The 22001-nt window shown below is 35.5% G+C and overlaps 1 protein-coding gene across 1 annotated transcript; it reads right to left on the bottom strand.

The window, feature by feature from the left end:
* Positions 1-9924: 9924 nt before the first annotated feature.
* LOC132554015 (uncharacterized) lies at positions 9925-20379 on the bottom strand. The gene is made up of 8 exons (XM_060218309.1): positions 20298-20379; positions 19113-19366; positions 16556-16619; positions 15705-15832; positions 15156-15274; positions 13935-14067; positions 10634-10730; positions 9925-10403 (listed from the first exon to the last, which is right to left on the bottom strand). The coding sequence occupies exons 1-8, from the start codon at positions 20377-20379 to the stop codon at positions 10327-10329; spliced, it is 954 nt and encodes a 317-aa protein (XP_060074292.1). The 3' UTR covers positions 9925-10326.
* Positions 20380-22001: the final 1622 nt, after the last annotated feature.

Below are 22001 nucleotides of genomic sequence, written 5' to 3'. Positions count from 1 at the left end.
CTGATTTAGTTACAGACAGTTTGTGTATAGTACTGATTTAGTTACAGACAGTTTGTGTACAGTACTGATTTAGTTACAGTTTGTGTATAGTACTGATTTAGTTACAGACAGTTTGTGTACAGTACTGATTTAGTTACAGTTTACTGATTTAGTTACAGTTTGTGTACAGTACTGATTTAGTTACAGACAGTTTGGGTACAGTACTGATTTAGTTACAGTTTGTGTATAGTACTGATTTAGTTACAGATTGTGTACAGTACTGATTTAGTTACAGACAGTTTGTGTACAGTACTGATTTAGTTACAGATTGTGTACAGTACTGATTTAGTTACAGACAGTTTGTGTACAGTACTGATTTAGTTACAGACAGTTTATGTACAGTACTGATTTAGTTACAGTTTGTGTACAGTACTGATTTAGTTACAGTTTGTGTACAGTACTTATTTAGTTACAGATTGTATACAGTACTTATTTAGTTACAGATTGTGTACAGTACTGATTTAGTTACAGTTTGTGTACAGTACTGATTTAGTTACAGCTTGTGTACAGTACTGATTTAGTTACAGTTTGTGTACAGTACTGATTTAGTTACAGTTTGTGTATAGTACTGATTTAGTTACAGATTGTGCACAGTACTGATTTAGTTACAGACAGTTTGTGTACAGTACTGATTTAGTTACAGACAGTTTGTGTACAGTACTGATTTAGTTACAGTTTGTGTACAGTACTGATTTAGTTACAGTTTGTGTACAGTACTGATTTAGTTACAGTTTGTGTACAGTACTGATTTAGTTACAGATTGTGTACAGTACTGATTTAGTTACAGACAGTTTGTGTACAGTACTGATTTAGTTACAGTTTGTGTATAGTACTGATTTAGTTACAGACAGTTTGTGTATAGTACTGATTTAGTTACAGACAGTTTGTGTACGGTACTGATTTAGTTACAGTTTGTGTACAGTACTGATTTAGTTACAGTTTGTGTACAGTACTGATTTAGTTACAGACAGTTTGTGTACAGTACTGATTTAGTTACAGACAGTTTGTGTACAGTACTGATTTATTTACAGTTTGTGTACAGTACTGATTTAGTTACAGTTTGTGTATAGTACTGATTTAGTTACAGACAGTTTGTGTACAGTACTGATTTAGTTACAGACAGTTTATGTACAGTACTGATTTAGTTACAGTTTGTGTACAGTACTGATTTAGTTACAGACAGTTTGTGTACGGTACTGATTTAGTTACACTTTGTGTACAGTACTGATTTAGTTACAGTTTGTGTACAGTACTTATTTAGTTACAGATTGTATACAGTACTTATTTAGTTACAGATTGTGTACAGTACTGATTTAGTTACAGTTTGTGTACAGTACTGATTTAGTTACAGTTTGTGTACAGTACTGATTTAGTTACAGTTTGTGTACAGTACTGATTTAGTTACAGTTTGTGTATAGTACTGATTTAGTTACAGACAGTTTGTGTACAGTACTGATTTAGTTACAGTTTACTGATTTAGTTACAGTTTGTGTACAGTACTGATTTAGTTACAGACAGTTTGTGTACAGTACTGATTTAGTTACAGTTTGATTTAGTTACAGTTTGTGTATAGTACTGATTTAGTTACAGACAGTTTGTGTACAGTACTGATTTAGTTACAGTTTACTGATTTAGTTACAGTTTGTGTATAGTACTGATTTAGTTACAGACAGTTTGTGTACAGTACTGATTTAGTTACAGACAGTTTGTGTACAGTACTGATTTAGTTACAGACAGTTTGTGTATAGTACTGATTTAGTTACAGACAGTTTGTGTACAGTACTGATTTAGTTACAGTTTGTGTATAGTACTGATTTAGTTACAGACAGTTTGTGTACAGTACTGATTTAGTTACAGACAGTTTGTGTACAGTACTGATTTAGTTACAGACAGATTGTGTATAGTACTGATTTAGTTACAGACAGTTTGTGTATAGTACTGATTTAGTTACAGACAGTTTGTGTACAGTACTGATTTAGTTACAGACAGTTTGTGTATAGTACTGATTTAGTTACAGACAGTTTGTGTATAGTACTGATTTAGTTACAGACAGTTTGTGTACAGTACTGATTTAGTTACAGTTTGTGTATTTGATTTAGTTACAGTTTGTGTACAGTACTGATTTAGTTACAGTTTGTGTACAGTACTGATTTAGTTACAGATTTATTTAGTTACAGACAGTTTGTGTACAGTACTGATACAGTTTGTGTATAGTACTGATTTAGTTACAGACAGTTTGTGTACAGTACTGATTTAGTTACAGTTTACAGTTTGTGTACAGTACTGATTTAGTTTTGGGTACAGTTTGTGTACAGTACTGATTTAGTTACAGACAGTTTGTGTACAGTACTGATTTAGTTACAGATTGTGTACAGTACTGATTTAGTTACAGACAGTTTGTGTACAGTACTGATTTAGTTACAGACAGTTTATGTACAGTACTGATTTAGTTACAGTTTGTGTACAGTACTGATTTAGTTACAGTTTGTGTAAAGTACTTATTTAGTTACAGATTGTGTACAGTACTGATTTAGTTACAGATTGTGTACAGTACTGATTTAGTTACAGTTTGTTTGTACAGTACTGATTTAGTTACAGTTTGTGTACAGTACTGATTTAGTTACAGTTTGTGTACAGTACTGATTTAGTTACAGTTTGTGTATAGTACTGATTTAGTTACAGATTGTGCACAGTACTGATTTAGTTACAGACAGTTTGTGTACAGTACTGATTTAGTTACAGTTTGTGTACAGTACTGATTTAGTTACAGTTTGTGTACAGTACTGATTTAGTTACAGACAGTTTGTGTACAGTACTGATTTAGTTACAGTTTGTGTACAGTACTGATTTAGTTACAGTTTGTGTACAGTACTGATTTAGTTACAGATTGTGTACAGTACTGATTTGATTTAGTTACAGACAGTTACAGTACTGATTTAGTTACAGTTTGTGTACAGTACTGATTTAGTTACAGACAGTTTGTGTACAGTACTGATTTAGTTACAGTTTGTGTATAGTACTTTGATTTAGTTTGTGTACAGTACTGATTTAGTTACAGACAGTTTGTGTACAGTACTGATTTAGTTACAGTTTGTGTACAGTACTGATTTAGTTACAGTTTGTGTACAGTACTGATTTAGTTACAGTTTGTGTACAGTACTGATTTAGTTACAGACAGTTTGTGTACAGTACTGATTTAGTTACAGACAGTTTGTGTACAGTACTGATTTAGTTACAGTACAGTTTGTGTACAGTACTGATTTAGTTACAGTTTGTGTACAGTACTGATTTAGTTACAGACAGTACTGATGTGTTTGTGTACAGTACTGATTTAGTTACAGACAGTTTGTGTACAGTACTGATTTAGTTACAGTTTGTGTACAGTACTGATTTAGTTACAGTTTGTGTACAGTACTGATTTAGTTACAGTTTGTGTTTTTGTGTACTGATTAATTAAATTAACTTTTACTTACCTTGGTGACTGGATGTCGTGGCTGTACACTGACTAATTTCCACTCGTGAAGGATCTCCTCTAATCTTGCCACAAACCTAAAAACATAGGTACAAGATTCTGTTAGTTAGTCACATGCTGATATCCATAGTCTGACTTAGGATGATAACAATGGTCCCATACAGCTATTACAGATTTCCGTATATTCATGATCAATGAAGTACTAACAACAGTACAGACAAGTGAATTGTCGTTGTCACTTCATTGATCATATATCTATTCCAGTAATACACATCCAGTGAACATTTGTTTGTTAGGAGACAGTACCAATATTGGACCATACCGTTGATATTACTTACTAGATTATATATATCTAGAACCATTGCTGAGTTGGAAAATATGTATTTAGAAATTAAAAAACAAACAGCTGTCTTGAATTAGCCCCTCTTCTGAGGCTCTTTGGGTTTATTTTCAAAATAAACCTGAATGGTCTTTGAAAAGGTGAGAGCACTAGTTTAAAAAGCTTGCAGTGGGTTTTAAAAAAAAATTACATGAACATAATAACGATATACAACATTTATATAGCGCCCTATATAATTTCACAAAGGCACTTCACAGTACATGTAAAATTTCAGTCATGGTATCAATAATACATTATACATCTACATATATGTATGATATGCTGATCATTGTGTCCACATGATCACCAGAAAAACACCACATGTATGTACCTGTAGCAAAAATTACTAGTCTAAGAAAAAGCACACCTGAACAGATGGGTCTTACGCCCTTTTTGAAAGTGGCGAGTGTTGTTGCTTTCCTGGTTTGTGATGAAAAAATGGAGGGGACATCCGAGTTTATATATTTATATACATGTATATAAATATATATATATATATTTAAATGTAAAGGTTGGACTCAAAGTGTCCAGTAAAATATATTAAAATAAATATATATACTGAGTACATGTCTTTATATAAAAAACATTAAGGTTTCACATATATCACTTTTTTTACCTCTGAAATAGGGAAAAAGTTAAACATTCTCACAAAAATTGATGAAAAAGATAACTAACCTTTCCCATTCTGAGGCTGTTGTAAAATCTGTGATTTCAAATACATCTGCATCCTGAAATAAATCAAACAGAAATCTGCATTTTATGTTTATTATTTTTCTTTGTGCTGTAAAACTTGCTTTTCTGTTCCACGACTGGTATACTGCAGCCCTTTTTGAAGTGTGTGTATGCAGGCCAAGTATAACAAAATTCTGATTTAGTGAAAGCAAATACATGACTTGTTACTGTGAAATCACTATTTCTAGAGGTTTCAATTGATCATGTTAGACTGGAAGAGAGTAATGATTTCGATGTAACCCTGGAAAAATACTAGCCGCAATATACCACTCAGTTAGAGAGAACTTCTCTTAAGCTTGATCGGTTGAGCGTTAGACTAGTACACCAGGTGTCCCTGGTTCGATTCCTAGCGAAGGCATTGAAATAAATAATGACCTCCGTTACATTGGCATCCATGTAGGGACCTGGGAATGTTATTAAGCCATGCCCCACCAGCATCACTGTAACGCCTGGAAACTCGAGGATGAGTTATATCCTAGAGGGGGAGTATGTAACCCTGGTAAAATATACCACTCGGCTAGAGAAGACTTCTCTTTAGCTTGATTGGTTGAGCGTCAGACTATTACGCCAGGTGTCCCGGGTTCAATTCCTAACGGAGGCATTGAAATAAATAATGACCTCTGTTACATCAATTATCACAGTAAATTTTGATGGTTTGCTATCACAACCTAACATCTGATAAATAATTATCAATGGTACTTTAGGTAGGTTCATGGCGGTTATACATGCGTCTGATACAAGTAATGAGGCTACATTCCTTTCTGGGGTAGGAGGAGGCTGGCTATCAATATTAGTATAGTAAAGAGGTATATATAGCTGTAAAGGTTTAATCCCTTTTGGGATTGTCAATTGTCAAACATCCGATGTAAATTAGTCGCAAGTAAGAATCCCAAATGGGATTACTGTAATGACTGTTCAACAGATTGTACTGGATCTTGTAAGTACTTTCTTATATGCCGGTGAATGTAGCTACTTCACATCTGAAATGTCTAAATATCAAACTGACAACTGATAGTTGTGCTAGTATAGCATTTGGTGGGTTAAGAGTCAAACTACGTTCTAATAATCCTGCCCAGTTTTTAAGGTTTCGAAGCAAACGACATTAATATATAAGCACATAGTAATATTTATATACAAACGTTTTAGAGATATGAAATCGCATCTAGTCTGTAACAAAAGCTCAAACGAATCGAATTTTTTGAAGATCTGACTATCAGATATGTTACTTAGAAATTTTTTTTTATAATTTCTATAAATACAAACCATCATGCATCTTTCATTTCGAGTTAACATGCAATTCATATACTACCATTAGAATGTGAAACAACATTTATCAAACAGGATGTGATGTACACGTAAACAAAGTATTTTTGTTCAAGAAAATACCTACCTCATCAGCAGCCATGCCGGAACCTTTCGAATGATGGTTTACGAACTTTCGGAACACCTCGCATATTTGTTTTATATATAAAATATGGCTGCGGACACGGATCGAAAATGAGAGCTGTTTACGGACACGTTTTTTTTTCTAAGAGGTGTTCGTAGCTACGTTATTTATTTCACATTGTTATGAATTTTCAAGAATTGAAACTCCGATTTTTTCAGTATGATTTCCTTTTGTTTTATTTTTGCATAGACCCACACTCAGACATCTGGGTCACCTTTGTGTAAGTGGTTGAAACAGTTTTTAAAAATTAAGAAAATACCAACATGGCAATATAATCATAATCCAAACTCAAATTCCATTAAACTAGGGCAAAATATGAACAAATGAATGATTTATGAGGCGATTCCTGAAAAAGTACAAGGAGAATAAGATCAGGTGTTCCAAAAGAGTAAGTGTCTTTCCCTTTCAAGAAAAATCCCAGCTACAGATCTGGACAGAGACTAGACTGTGGAATATTAGATACTTGCAGATTAGGGGTTTCAGTCGTACTTATCCAAAACTAACTTGCTGAATATCAGTAATTCTCAGAATTTCAGCAAGAAGCAGGATCGCTGCAGGCACATATTTCTGGAAGCAATATGCTTTAGTAAGAAATAAATGGATGTTATCTAATTTGTAGTTCTTTGCTTTATACCTGACAGGAAATTCTGAAACTGTGCATTCTGAGTAAGTTACATATATCAGTTCCAACATCTGGTACATGTGCATTCGTGTATCATGGAATAATTCCAGGCCACCTGAACCGTTTCAACCAGGTTACGCGAAATTGAAAGCGGCTCAAACATGTACAGTCTGTGTAATATAAATGTACATGTACATGTGTATGTTATAAACAATTATCATCATCATTGTTCTCATCAATACACCATCATGACATAAATAGTCATCAACAATATCATTTTGATTACATGAATTCACCATTATCCTAATAAAACTACACAATCATCATCATCAACACAATTATGCATTATAATTAAAGGCATCTCTACATCCTAACTTCATCCTAACCAAATCACAACATCCTCGCTAAATATATCCTCACATCTCATAATCTTTCAACATCAATTCATCATCATCAGCTGGAATTGGTTACAAAATCTTGAATATTGAAACACACACATTCACACCCCTCCAAACCCGCCTTATGCACATAGTGACCATACAAGTTGATGGCAGACAAAGATGCAGAAAAACAAAAGAGCAAAATGACTAGATAAAAAGAGAGAGATGTAAAACTTTCAGATCAAACAAGAAGAGAAAGGATGGGTCTGGCCCCAGTTTCTTGAATCTTCCTTAACTTAAGGGATTTTCCTGAACTTAAAATTCCCTATAGGAAATCATTACATAAAGAAATTTCCAGAAGTTAAAGTTTTCACTTAACTTACATAATACTTTTCTATGATAGCTCAGATTTCCTTAAGTTAAGCAAGATTTGTGAAACTGGGGCCAGCTTGTGAGCCCTGATATCATAATTCTTTCCCTGACATAGCCCAAAGGGCCAAGTGAGCTATTACCACACCGTCTGTCATCTGTCAACTTTTTCTACAAATCGCTACTTGTCATGAACGATTGAGCAGATTTTGACCAAATTTTGTCTAAAGCATCCTTAGGGGAAGTGGGGGGTGGAGTGGGGGAATTTGTATAAATGGTGGGTCTCGGCTCTCAGAGGCCTGAGGGGCATGTGTATTGAAACCTGAATAAAGTCACTAATTACATAATATACAACTGAAAGGAAAAAACATCTTACCACCAATAGTTTGGTAAGAGTGATCTCCCTTTACATGTTTTCCAATTACTAGAGATTTATAATCTAGACCAATTTTAGTCTCTGCATTGTATTGTAGTTGATCGTTCCTGAAAATCTTCAATTCTCTTGGCATGATCATGTATAATTTTTTGACAAATGTCCAGTTTCATCCAAAGAGCTTTTCACTTTTCACTTCAGCACGATGAAAATTGTAGTTATAGTGATCTCATTGACAAAATATCCTTTTTCTTCGAGCCTGTTCTCATTATCACAATTTTCATGCAAGAAGTCGTCAACTGATGGACAAACTCATTACACAGGATTTCAAAAGACGCAGCACAATGAAAATTGTAGTCATAGTGATTTCATTGAAATATATTCTATTTCTTTGAGTGACATAAAGCAGGCTATGCTTGATGCTCGTCAGTTTACCTCTTGGTTCCATTGTTGTATACCATATTCTCCTTTGAGAATGATATATTACTTACCTGAATTGACCAAGGTTAACATGGAGGGTGTCATCTATCAAGCAGAAGATGCTGCTTCTTCTGGAACATCTGGTCTTCTTCTTTTTTTTTTTTTACGCGTCTCCGTGTAAATTGATCGTTCATTCATATTTTGTTTAGTTTTATAGAATTTGAGCTTATATATTATGATTATGAATGATGGTATTTTCTTATTTTTGTTCAAAATAATCTTAAGGTCCTCTTTTTTTTTAATTTCAGTGATTCCAGTTTTTTGTTCCTGGGAGAGTCCTTACCCACAAATAACAGCATGATCCTTTATAAGGAGAATATATCAATTGTAGTATACTTTTTAGCATTTAAATACCTAGATATATGTAAACATCCTACAATGTCAAGCAGGGCCAGTTTTGATATATTTTTTACTTGATGTAAAGTTTTGACATGAGAATTTTGCGACAAAAACAATTTTAGTTGATTACTTCCCCATCCCTTTGATAGCCCTTGGTCCTGATACAAGTATCCTCCCTGTGTATCCTCTTCCAATATTTTTACAAGTATAATTAATAACATCTTGCTTTTGAAGTATCTCTGTGGATTCTTTGAGCTTGTTTATGTGTATGCACAGCAACATATAGTTTTCTCTCTATCAGTAATTGACAAGAAATTATCTAACAGAACTATTCAATAGCAGCTCTAAATCTGTCATTTATATTTAACAATAGTTAAAACAAAGTTACAATTCTAAATAATTTCAAAAATATTGTCACAATTGTTTAACTGATGCGAAAATGATGTTGAGAGATAGGTATCCATTTTGGATTTTGGACTCATATTGATTGTTTTAAGTATAAATATCTTTTTACATGTACTGAAGGAATAGATTGCTAGATTATCAATATCTAACAATGTTACCATGTGATAAATTCAACTGTCATAACAATATAATATTACTGAGATGAATAAGAGGGAAAGCATTCAACTTAATAACCTTGAACCTTTCAAGGTCATACAAAAGTGGCATTAAGATACCTCCAAGACCTCTTCAGGTTTTGTGGAGATTGAAGAGTTTGGAGGTTGATCCAACATATCAACTGACAGTCTAATTGATACAGCTATCTCTATGTTACCTACAGAATGAGTGTACCTATTGTGATCTACATTATATATAACAGCCTCATTATGAATCAGATCATGTTGCCAGAATGCCGACATTTATCGGTGAGACGATATCCAGACACAGGAAGAGTCATCGAGACAAAAAAACCTGTCTGTCAATCATAAATGAGATCAGGTGTTGAGTATTGGCTAGGGGACAATGCCTGGCAAGTTTCACTGGAATTAATTATATCTATCATTGTACGTATACAACTGGACACTCTCTGCTAATAACCTAAACCATAGCAACCTTTCTCATTAAGTAAGGTTACACAGAAGCCGAATCAGAAGCTATGAATTGTCGGTGAAATGAGTTCCACTCTACACACAATATGTAAGAACAGGTATTGGTCAATAGTATATATTGATATATAATTGATAATAGATATACATATACAAAATGATAAAACTCAAGACATCATCAGTATGGACAAGTTATGTTATTTCTGGATTACAACAATCACAAGACAAACGCAAAACATAAAATATATTGTTGATATTTTTTATTGATTGCAAATTTCAACAAATATGACCATTACAGACCTTTAATGCCCCGATGAATGTTAAACAGATCACAGGCTTGCTTTGATCATTCAGTACCTCATATTGGTATGATAGCACAGTACAATTAGGTAAGGAGTCAGTCAGTGTCTAGATTGATTGGTTGGATTCAGAATTAAGAAAATCAAAGAATAATAAAAGAAAGGATAGCATATGTTGATCTTTGGATTTTGAAAATGAGCCTCATGTACAGTAAATAGCTAGATCCCACACTTCCTGTGCAGTCAACAGCTAGATCCATACTTCCTGTGCTGTCAACAGCTAGATCCATAGTGATACTTCCTGTGCAGTCAACAGCTAGATCCATACTTCCTGTGCAGTAAACAGCTAGAACACACTTCCTGTCTTGTAGAACTTCTGCAGAGGGACATGCATCATCTCTATTAGATGACACAAGTTTGGCTCTGAAATGAATTAAACTATTAGATTAAGATTTTACACATCACTGAACACAACTAGTTATTAAAGTTTTGAACTGGAAAAACAGGTAAATTAAATTTACTCATTTAAAAATTTGTTTACATCTGAAAAATCCTAACATCCTTTTGTATAAACTAAATGTATGATTTACCAATGAAAAATCTATGTTTTTTCTTAAACTCATTACCAGGTGACCAGATCAAAGTGTACTCACCGTTATCTGTTGTGATCAGGCCGTGACGGATCAGGAAATCGACAATGACTAATGCACTATTGGGTTTGAACTCTTCACCAATTATCATTTCTTTTACCTGTAAATAATAAAACTGAAAGTTTTAAAATTGCTGTCTGTGCACTGTAACCCAATCACAGGTATCACAAGTATATCAGAATGAAATTAATGTTAGCTGGTCAAAGTTAGATGACAAGTGTCAATGTTAGCTGGTCTTAGTGTGATGTACAGTATTAATGTTAGCTGGTCTTAGTGTGATGTACAGTATGTTAGCTGGTCTTAGTGTGATGTACAATATGTTAGCTGGTCTTAGTGTGATGTACAGTATTAATGTTAGCTGGTCTTAGTGTGATGTACAATATGTTAGCTGGTCTTAGTGTGATGTACAGTATTAATGTTAGCTGGTCTAGTGTGATGTACAGTGTGTTAGCTGGTCTAGTGTGATGTACAGTGTGTTAGCTGGTCTAGTGTGATGTACAATATGTTAGCTGGTCTAGTGTGATGTACAGTATTAATGTTAGCTGGTCTTAGTGTGATGTACAGTATGTTAGCTGGTCTTAGTGTGATGTACAGTATGTGAGCTGGTCTAGTGTGATGTACAGTATGTTAGCTGGTCTAGTGTGATGTACAGTATTAATGTTAGCTGGTCTTAGTGTGATGTACAGTATGTTAGCTGGTCTTAGTGTGATGTACAGTATGTTAGCTGGTCTAGTGTGATGTACAGTATGTTAGCTGGTCTAGTGTGATGTACAGTATGTTAGCTGGTCTAGTGTGATGTACAGTATGTGAGCTGGTCTAGTGTGATGTAGTGTGTTAGCTGGTCTAGTGTGATGTACAGTATTAATGTTAGCTGGTCTTAGTGTGATGTACAATATGTTAGCTGGTCTTAGTGTGATGTACAGTATTAATGTTAGCTGGTCTAGTGTGATGTACAGTGTGTTAGCTGGTCTAGTGTGATGTACAGTGTGTTAGCTGGTCTAGTGTGATGTACAATATGTTAGCTGGTCTAGTGTGATGTACAGTATTAATGTTAGCTGGTCTTAGTGTGATGTACAATATGTTAGCTGGTCTTAGTGTGATGTACAGTATTAATGTTAGCTGGTCTTAGTGTGATGTACAGTATTAATGTTAGCTGGTCTTAGTGTGATGTACAGTATGTTAGCTGGTCTAGTGTGATGTACAGTATGTGAGCTGGTCTAGTGTGATGTAGTGTGTTAGCTGGTCTAGTGTGATGTACAGTATTAATGTTAGCTGGTCTTAGTGTGATGTACAATATTAATGTCAGCTGGTCTTAGTGTGATGTACAATATGTTAGCTGGTCTAGTGTGATGTACAGTATGTTAGCTGGTCTAGTGTGATGTACAGTAGGTTAGCTGGTCTTAGTGTGATGTACAGTATGTTAGCTGGTCTAGTGTGATGTACAGTATGTTAGCTGGTCTAGTGTGATGTACAGTGTGTTAGCTAGTCTAGTGTGATGTACAGTATGTTAGCTGGTCTAGTGTGATGTACAGTATGTTAGCTGGTCTTAGTGTGATGTACAGTATGTTAGTTGGTCTAGTGTGATGTACAATGTGTTAGCTGGTCTTAGTGTGATGTACAGTATGTTAGCTGGTCTAGTGTGATGTACAGTATGTTAGCTGGTCTAGTGTGATGTACAGTGTGTTAGCTGTCTATGTACTGTGATGTCTGGTCTAGTGTGATGTACAGTATGTGAGCTGGTCTAGTGTGATGTACAGTGTGTTAGCTGGTCTTAGTGTGATGTACAGTATGTTAGCTGGTCTAGTGTGATGTACAGTATGTTAGCTGGTCTAGTGTGATGTACAGTATGTTAGCTGGTCTAGTGTGATGTACAGTATGTTAGCTGGTCTAGTGTGATGTACAGTATGTTAGCTGGTCTTAGTGTGATGTACAGTATGTTAGCTGGTCTAGTGTGATGTACAGTGTGTTAGCTGGTCTTAGTGTGATGTACAGTATGTTAGCTGGTCTAGTGTGATGTACAGTATGTTAGCTGGTCTAGTGTGATGTACAGTGTGTTAGCTGGTCTTAGTGTGATGTACAGTATGTTAGCTGGTCTAGTGTGATGTACAGTATGTTAGCTGGTCTTAGTGTGATGTACAGTGTGTTAGCTAGTCTAGTGTGATGTACAGTATGTTAGCTGGTCTAGTGTGATGTACAGTATGTTAGCTGGTCTAGTGTGATGTACAGTATGTTAGCTGGTCTAGTGTGATGTACAGTATGTTAGCTGGTCTAGTGTGATGTACAGTATGTTAGCTGGTCTAGTGTGATGTACAGTATGTTAGCTGGTCTAGTGTGATGTACAGTATGTTAGCTGGTCTAGTGTGATGTACAGTATGTTAGCTGGTCTAGTGTGATGTACAGTATGTTAGCTGGTCTTAGTGTGATGTACAGTATGTTAGCTGGTCTTAGTGTGATGTACAGTATGTTAGCTGGTCTTTGTGTTATGTGTTAGCTGGTCTTAGTGTGATGTACAGTATGTTAGCTGGTCTAGTGTGATGTACAGTATGTTAGCTGGTCTAGTGTGATGTACAGTATGTTAGCTGGTCTAGTGTGATGTACAGTATGTTAGCTGGTCTAGTGTGATGTACAGTATGTTAGCTGGTCTTAGTGTGATGTACAGTATGTTAGCTGGTCTAGTGTGATGTACAGTATGTTAGCTGGTCTTAGTGTGATGTACAGTAGGTTAGCTGGTCTTAGTGTGATGTACAGTATGTTAGCTGGTCTAGTGTGATGTACAGTGTGTTAGCTGGTCTTAGTGTGATGTACAGTATGTTAGCTGGTCTAGTGTGATGTACAGTGTGTTAGCTGGTCTTAGTGTGATGTACAGTATGTTAGCTGGTCTTAGTGTGATGTACAGTATGTTAGCTGGTCTTAGTGTGATGTACAGTATGTTAGCTGGTCTAGTGTGATGTACAGTATGTTAGCTGGTCTAGTGTGATGTACAGTATGTTAGCTGGTCTAGTGTGATGTACAGTATGTTAGCTGGTCTTAGTGTGATGTACAGTATGTTAGCTGGTCTTAGTGTGATGTACAGTATGTTAGCTGGTCTAGTGTGATGTACAGTATGTTAGCTGGTCTAGTGTGATGTACAGTATGTTAGCTGGTCTAGTGTGATGTACAGTATGTTAGCTGGTCTAGTGTGATGTACAGTATGTTAGCTGGTCTAGTGTGATGTACAGTATGTTAGCTGGTCTAGTGTGATGTACAGTATGTTAGCTGGTCTAGCGTATTAAATAATACCTGGTCTTAGTTTTAGGATCATTACCTTTTCCATGGACATCAATTCAAAATGGCTGACTTCTCCGTCAGAGTTGACAGGTGTAAAGGTATCTGGTAACAGCATGTCAAATGTATACTCACACTCTGGGAAAAAACCACGTTCATCCTCATAGATGTAGCTAGAAATTACAAAAAAATTGTATACAGTAATGTCCTGGTGATGTAGTAAGTTAATGTGGGGATTTTAGTACCCCGACTCCATTATCTATTACTTTCATATATCTTGTACAAAATAGAATTTCAGCACAGAATAACTTGCACAGAAAATAATTGCATGTGTTTTCAAGCATTTGATTAAGCTGCATGTTGTGAAGATTATGATATCATTTAAGTTGGACTTAAAATTACTCACAATCATGCCAACAGACCAACACTGAAGATCTGTGAATTTTAAAGTAAGAAACTAAAAGACAAATATTTACTTCATTATAATGCACCTATGCTCAGCAAATACTTATAATGATTTTGATCAAATTTACATTCTGTCTGAAATGAAGTAAAACCAATATGTTCCAAGATTTTAATGCTTAAAAGCAATATTCGTCATGGTGCAACTTTCGTTTTTTTTTTTTTTTTTTTTTCTCTCTCTTTTATTTGCATGCAACTGACACTATTGATTTTTTTTGGGGGGGTTAACTTGTGTTGTACATGGGCTGGTCTTGCAAAGTTGTTATTTTCCCATTTTCCCATGTCTTCTGTTATCTATGATGTAGATACTTCTCTTCAGAGTTGATCCAATAATCTAGTACAATAATTTCCTCTTTAATACAGGACAAAATTAAATATTTTCTCAAAGATTGAATTTGGTAGACATGTTTTGTAATGATACGTATTACAACCATTATGAGAACAAAATTTTGTGCTAGATAACCATACATTGACTGGACTATATTAAATTTGAGAAAAATTCATCCAGTACTTTTCAAGAAAGCCAAAACAAGCTTTCATTGACATAATCCAAGATGGCAGCCTGGCAGCCATTTTTTTCAGCTGATCTGTTCAACAATCAAAAGAGCACGACTGGGAGCTAAATTGAACATTTGGAAATTTTTTGAAAGACCTAGTACCGGTAAGTCCTTCTCAAGAAATAGCTTTAGCAAGCAGACTGCTTAAAGACTAACAGTGGACAAAAGATGGACAGCCGACGATCAACAGACTGCACACACTTTGGGGTGATTTGATGATGGTCAATGAGAGAATACCTCACCTTATACAGCCAGTCTGGTTGAGTCCACTAAACAACTCCATAGGTACTGAAGCTTCTTCTTCGCACTCCTTAATAGCACATTCACGTACACCCAACCCAGAACTCAGACCTCCAGCACACTAAAAGTATACAACACCTCTCTATACACACCTCCAGTACACTATAAATATACAACATTTCCCCATACACACATCAAGTACATGATAAATATACAACATTTCCCTATACACACCTCCAGTACACTATAAATATACAACATTTCCCTACACACACCTCCCGTACACTATAAATATACAACATATCCCCATACACACCTCAAGTACACTATGAATATACAACCTTTCCCTACACCTTGGTTACACTATAAAATACATTTCTCTATACTTACCTGGAGTACACTAAAAAACTTTAGCTCCAATACACAGACAGACTGGTAGTTAAACAGACACAGACGGACATACAGACAAACACACCCCGACCGACAGACACAAAAAGGGATGCATAGTATCACCTGCTATTTGGGATGCCAACAACATCACACTATCTTACCATATTATCGAGAAGACCTGGATAGGTTTGCTTTGTCTTTGACCTCCGAGCTATCCACATCATTAGCTGGTCATTTTTACGACAATAACCGTTGATATGGACACCATATTGTACAGTTCCAAATAGTCCTGCAATCAATCACCGATATCTTTACTTAACATTTATTTATTTTCATTCATCAACATGATGTCTCACTCCAGTGCTTATCTTGCCAACATCAAATTAAGACCATCAATTAATTACTGAAACCCCTTATTATTCAATATATCCTTGACAACACGCCCCGTCTCTGCCAATACTGTCAATGTTTTACCAATGGCGTCTACCAGCAAATCCAGAAACGACCATGTTGATTTTTCCAGATTGACAAAAAGCAACCAAAATAGCACACATTGATAAAAGTATCATGTAGTCAATGGACCAATCAGCATTGTTGGAGGTCAGAGAGGAGAGATTGCAGCTTTAAAGACAGTTATACTATGGTGTGTAAACAAGACATCACAAATCATACAAACCCCATGTGTTTCCACTTTTACCTAGATCAAGAATATGGCCAACTGTGATTTTTTTTTTCAAAATAGTAAAAGTGGCCTTGACCTTGACCCTACAACCTTTAAAATCCAGCTTGTCTATAATAGTAAGGCTCTACAAATAGTAACAAAGACCTCAACCTTGACCCCTGAAATGAAATTTGAATTCAACCAAAGTATAACAGTATTCTATAACTGTTTGAAGTTTGATCCAAATTACTCAAAAAATGAAGCCTTGAGAGCTGACAAGGTAAAGTGTTACATATGTATGTACACATATATAGGTATGATACTTGTATGGGAAGTTTCCTTAGTACTTACCAGTACTAGAACGCTCTATGGCCAATAATGGGGCTTCAGCAAATGTTGTTCTAACATCATATAACTGGAGAGATATAAAATAAATAATTACTTCTTGATAGTAGATTCTGAAGACAGAAAGGGCACAGTGTTAGGGAACAGGAAGTACAGGAGGGCAACAAAATGCAGCAGAAACAGGAAAAACAGAAGGGCAACAGACACAGAAGAAACAGAAGGGCAACAGACACAGGAGAAACAGAGGGGCAACAGACACAGGAGAAACAGAGGGGCAACAGACACAAGAGAAACAGAGGGGCAACAGACACAGGAGAAACAGAGGGGCAACAGACACAGGAGAAACAGAGGGGCAACAGACACAGGAGAAACAGAGGGGCAACAGACACAGGAAGACATCAAAACTAAATTAATTCTTTAGTTTATATGCAAATCAAGAGGTCTTTGGTTTTCCATTCATTAAAGTGATATTCATCATACAGATCTACACAGGTATATATGGAAAACTATTACAAGTACTTCAACATTGCCAGCATTATAACAATGGAAAACCGCCGATACATATAACAAACATTTGAATACTAAAATCTGCTATTTGTTTCACCTCTGACAACTAAAGTCACATTTTGTCAGTTCTAACAACTACAGTCACATGTTGTCGGTTCTAACAACTACAGTCATATGTTGTCAGTTCTAACAACTACAGTCACATGTTGTCAGCTCTAACTACAGACCTATGTTGCCAGCCCTAACAACTACAGAATATGTTGTCAGCTCTAACAATTAGAGTCATATGTTGTCAGCTCTATCAACTACAGTCACAAGTTGTCACATCTATCAACTACAGTCACATGTTGTCAGCTCTATCAACTACAGTCACATGTTGTCAGCTCTATCAACTAAAGTCACATGTTGTCAGCTCTATCAACTACAGTCATATGTTGTCAGCTCTAACAACTAGTCATATGTTGTCAGTTACAAATAACTATAGTCACATGTTGTCAGCTCTAACAACTACAGTCACATGTTGTCAGTTCTAGCAACTACAGTCATATATTATCAGCTCTAACTATAGTCACATGTTGTCAGCTCTAACAACTTCAGTCACATGTTGTCAGCTCTAACAATTACAGTCACATGTTGTCACCTCTATCAACTACAGACATATGTTGTCAGTTCTAAGAACTACAGTCATATGTTGTCAGTTCTAACAACTACAGTCACATGTTGTCAGTTCTAACAACTACAGTCATATGTTGTCACCTCTATCAACTACAGTCACATGTTGTCACCTCTATCAACTACAGTCATATGTTGTCAGTTCTAACAACTACAGTCATATGTTGTCAGCTCTAACAACTACAGTCACATGTTGTCACCTCTATCAACTACAGTCATATGTTGTCAGTTCTAACAACTAGTCATTTGTCAGCTAACAACTGTCACATGTTGTCACCTCTATCAACTACAGACATATGTTGTCAGTTCTAACAACTATAGTCACATGTTGCCAGCTCTAACAACTTCAGTCACATGTTGTCACCTCTATAAACTACAGTCATATGTTGTCAGTTCTAACAACTACAGTCGTATGTTGTCACCTCTATCAACTACAGACATATGTTGTCAGTTCTAACAACTATAGTCACATGTTGTCAGCTCTAACAACTACAGTCACATGTTGTCGGCTCTATCAACTACAGTCATATGTTGTCAGTTCTAACAACTACAGTCACATGTTGTCAGTTCTAACAACTACAGTCATATGTTGTCAGCTCTGTAAACTACAGTCACATGTTGTCAGCTCTAACAACTTCAGTCACATGTTGTCACCTCTATCAACTACAGACATTTGTTGTCAGTTCTAACAACTTCAGTCACATGTTGTCAGCTCTAACAACTACAGTCATATGTTGTCAGCTCTATCAACTACAGTCACATGTTGTCACCTCTATAAACTACAGTCACATGTTGTCAGCTCTAACAACTACAGTCACATGTTGTCACCTCTATCAACTACAGACATTTGTTGTCAGTTCTAACAACTACAGTCATATGTTGTCAGCTCTAACAACTTCAGTCACATGTTGTCACCTCTATCAACTACAGTCACATTTGTTGTCAGTTCTAACAACTACAGTCACATGTTGTCGGCTCTAACAACTACAGACATATGTTGTCAGCTCTAACAACTACAGTCATATGTTGTCAGTTCCAAATAACTATAGTCATATGTTGTCAGCTCTAACAACTAAAGTCACATGTTTTCAGTTCTAACAACTACAGTCATATGTTGCCAGCATCAATGACAAAAGTTGTTTGTTGTTTTTGGTATCAAGAATGACCAACTAGTGTCTTTGCTACGACTACAATCAAATGGTGACAAAAGCAAAGTACCATCACATTGAAATGCCTTAATATGCCACCATCATGGAATCTTAACATTTTTTAATGAGTTCTTGAAAGACAATATATCTGAAATCTTATTGTGAAAGCGACATTTCATTTTCTATCGAGAGAGAAATTCACACCAATTCAATTTATCTATAACATGAGTGCCCACCTCATCCCTCCATCCTTTCAGACATACAAAAACATCTTTTTGACGTAGGTCCGCTAACACGGTAGCGACAGCATCTGTCCTTTCATTTACCGTCTTATAAATGTCTTTTATGGCCAGACTACTTCCTGATTCTTCAGATCCCGACACAGTAAATACATCTGGATAATCGATGAGGTGTTTCCAAACATTCCGAGGAATCAGACCAACCTGACTACCTCCAACACAGAAAGGATGGTATTCACTTTGAGAGGACCCTGTGGGAAAAACATCAAAATATACATACTACATGCTGTTGTGTGTCATGAAGAACCTTAAATATCAAATCTGTGATGGTCACCTGTTGGCCATTTTTTCGTCTGATCAGTCCCCAAATCAACTACAGATTCAAGGAAACCTACATCAGAAGTTAAAAAAACTCACAAGTACTTACAAAAAAAAAAAACAGAAGAATCAATATTTCATTATATTAATATCTAAGTTGGCCACATCTCAGCAATTTTATTTTTTCTACCAGTCCTGATATCAAAAATTTCTGTAACACCCTACATGACATTTTTATTACTCCATTCCAAGGCCTAACACCCAACAGGACACTGTTATCACTATCAAAGTGAGATCAGCCGAGGATAATTTCTTGTAGATTATATTGGTCTATATCATCATAAAATCTGCCTCCGTCTCAGTGCATATCTCTATATAATGTGAAATAGGCACTGCCTAAAAGCAAGCACAAGTTTATCAAGAATCAGGATTTTCATTCAGAACTCATAGCTTCGTTGAAGCTAAATAAAATACAAAGTAATACATTTTCTTATTGTTTTGGTATTATATGATGTGTGTGTGAGTGTGTGTGTGTGTGATTAGCCATACTTTTTTGCGTCTATAAACAGTAAAACAACACAGACATTCCATGTTGTTAGACCGTCGATATGATAAAGGCCTACTATGGTTGTCACTGACTGTTGTGAGTGATATCAGAGTTAAAATATACGTAGAAGCCGTATAAGATGGTTTTAATGATATTTAGGGTTAGCAGGGCCCTTGTCACATGGCCACGATACATGTGCCAAGCTTGTTATAGACTTAGCAGTGATACAGAAAGTGAAAGTACATGCAATTGTGCAATATCGTAATATTTCACCAGTGAGTGTCTGTAGCTCAAACACTTAGTTCGCAACAACGTACCTGACACTGTGAAGGAATTGCAGGTGTCTGTCAGCTTCAACAAGGCCCTCGAAAACTTCCCGAGAACTGCCCCAGCTGCCATAATGTGTACTAAAGCATTGGTTGAGTCACCGCAAAACGGAACGCGGAACGGAAGGAAATATAAAAAGCAAAAGTTCCTGTTTGTAACACAACTTTGTCTTCGTCTTCTCTAGAAATAAAAGTTTTAATTGCTACTGCAGGAAATAATATGATGAATTATAATTATTTTTCGATATCCTTACGAAAATACGCAGGGAAATTTGTAAAATTATTAATTGAATTAGCATCTGATTTCTCTACTTACTAAATTTGGACAATGAAAATCAGACAATGCCAAGTCTTAAATCTAAAAAATCCACTTTGATTGTCCACATGCCAAAAGCTAACCATGTTTTCATGTTCAATTATGATCTTTAAACACTTTTTTATAAATAAATATATATATCTATATATTTTCATATATATTTTTTTTTTTTCATTTTTTATTTTCATGCAATTATAGGGTGAATGTTCCAACAAGATATTTACTTCCATTCAACAGTATTTGTGTTTGTTGTAGAAAATTTTATAGTATTGATTCATTTTTCCAGACAATCTGGTTGTACGGTGCAGAAAACAATATGTAGATATTGGAGGAGTAAATCTGAATGAACGCTTGATGGAGGAAATGAGATATGTTTGGAATAGCATGGAACAAGGAAATTTCCCCGATATCATTAGAGACTTGTATCAACATATAAATAAATAAAATAAACACATAAATATTTTTTTAAAATCCACATAAATCAATTAAATAATCACATAAATAAAAAAACACTTAAATTAATAAAATAAACATATAAATAAATAAATAAAAATATCAGTAAATTAGATATTTGGCCCAAAATCTATTTGAAGCTACGACAGTTTTCCTATGGTTAACATATGTAAACGTAACTCTTACTTTGTCTCACAATATCATCCCAAGCATATATATTGTATAGATTGTCTCACATATGTTTAAAATGAATATGTCATTCCCAAAATGCCTGGTAATTGTAAGGTTGAAAAAATAATTATTCCCAAATTCAAGTCAGGGATTGTTTGTGTCGACACGTCAGGTCAGGAATGGTTTGTGTTGACACATCAGGTAAAGGAAGGTTTGTGTTGACACATCAGGTCAGGGATGGTTTGTGTTGACACATCAGGTCAAGGATTGTTTGGGTTGACACATCAGGTCAGGGATGGTTTGTGTCAACATATCAGTTTAGGGATGGTTTTTGTTGACACATCAGGTAAGGGATGTTTGTGTTGACACATCAGGTCAGGGATTGTTAGTGTTGACACATCAGGTCAGTGATGTTTATGTTGACACATGGAGTCAGTAATGACTCGTTTTGACATACTATTATCTCAAAATATCATCCTCAACATATCTAAACCTAACTGTTATTATATTGTCTCACAATATCATCCTTTGTTGTTTTTGTCTGGACCCAGTTTTCTGACTTTATAGAGTGCATCAGGTAAGGGATATTTGTGTTGACACATCAGGTCAGGCATGGTTTGTGATGACATGTCAGGTTTGGGATTGTTTGTGTTGATATGTCAGGTCAGGGATTGTGTTGACACATCAGGTCAATGTTGATTTGTGTTGACACATCAGGTCAGGGATTTTGTTTCGACAGATTGAGTCAGCAATGG

Source organism: Ylistrum balloti, unplaced genomic scaffold (assembly GCF_031769215.1).
Source record: "Ylistrum balloti isolate Yb309-2 unplaced genomic scaffold, AGI_CSIRO_Ybal_v1 Utg370370, whole genome shotgun sequence".
NCBI lineage: Eukaryota > Metazoa > Mollusca > Bivalvia > Pectinida > Pectinidae > Ylistrum > Ylistrum balloti.
This window is presented reverse-complemented; position numbering and strand designations above follow the sequence as displayed.